Raw genomic sequence first — 296 nt, forward strand, 5'->3', positions numbered from 1 at the left:
AGCGCTACTACCGAAACGTGCATGCTGTCGTCTTCGTTTATGATGTCACGAAGATGTCATCCTTCACTAACCTCAAGACGTGGATCGAGGAGTGCAATGGGCACGCGGTGTCCCCCCTTGTCCCCAGGGTGCTCGTTGGGAACAAGTGTGACTTGAAGGACCTGATCCAAGTGCCATCCAGCATGGCCCTCAAGTTCGCCGATGCTCATAATATGCTTTTGTTTGAGACCTCGGCCAAGGACCCTAAGGAGAGCCAGAACGTGGATGCCATCTTCATGTGCCTGGCCTGCCGGCTG

At 54.7% G+C, this 296-nt stretch overlaps 1 protein-coding gene across 1 annotated transcript; it reads left to right on the forward strand.

Moving 5' to 3' along the window:
- Positions 1 to 2: 2 nt before the first annotated feature.
- RAB33A (RAB33A, member RAS oncogene family) lies at positions 3 to 293 on the forward strand (the record flags this gene model as incomplete). The annotated part of the gene is made up of 1 exon (XM_010014821.1): positions 3 to 293. A coding segment is annotated over one exon (291 nt), but the record flags the coding sequence as incomplete, so codon positions are not given.
- Positions 294 to 296: the final 3 nt, after the last annotated feature.

Source organism: Nestor notabilis, unplaced genomic scaffold, assembly GCF_000696875.1.
Source record: "Nestor notabilis isolate BGI_N333 unplaced genomic scaffold, ASM69687v1 scaffold18395, whole genome shotgun sequence".
Taxonomy (NCBI): Eukaryota; Metazoa; Chordata; class Aves; order Psittaciformes; family Psittacidae; genus Nestor; species Nestor notabilis.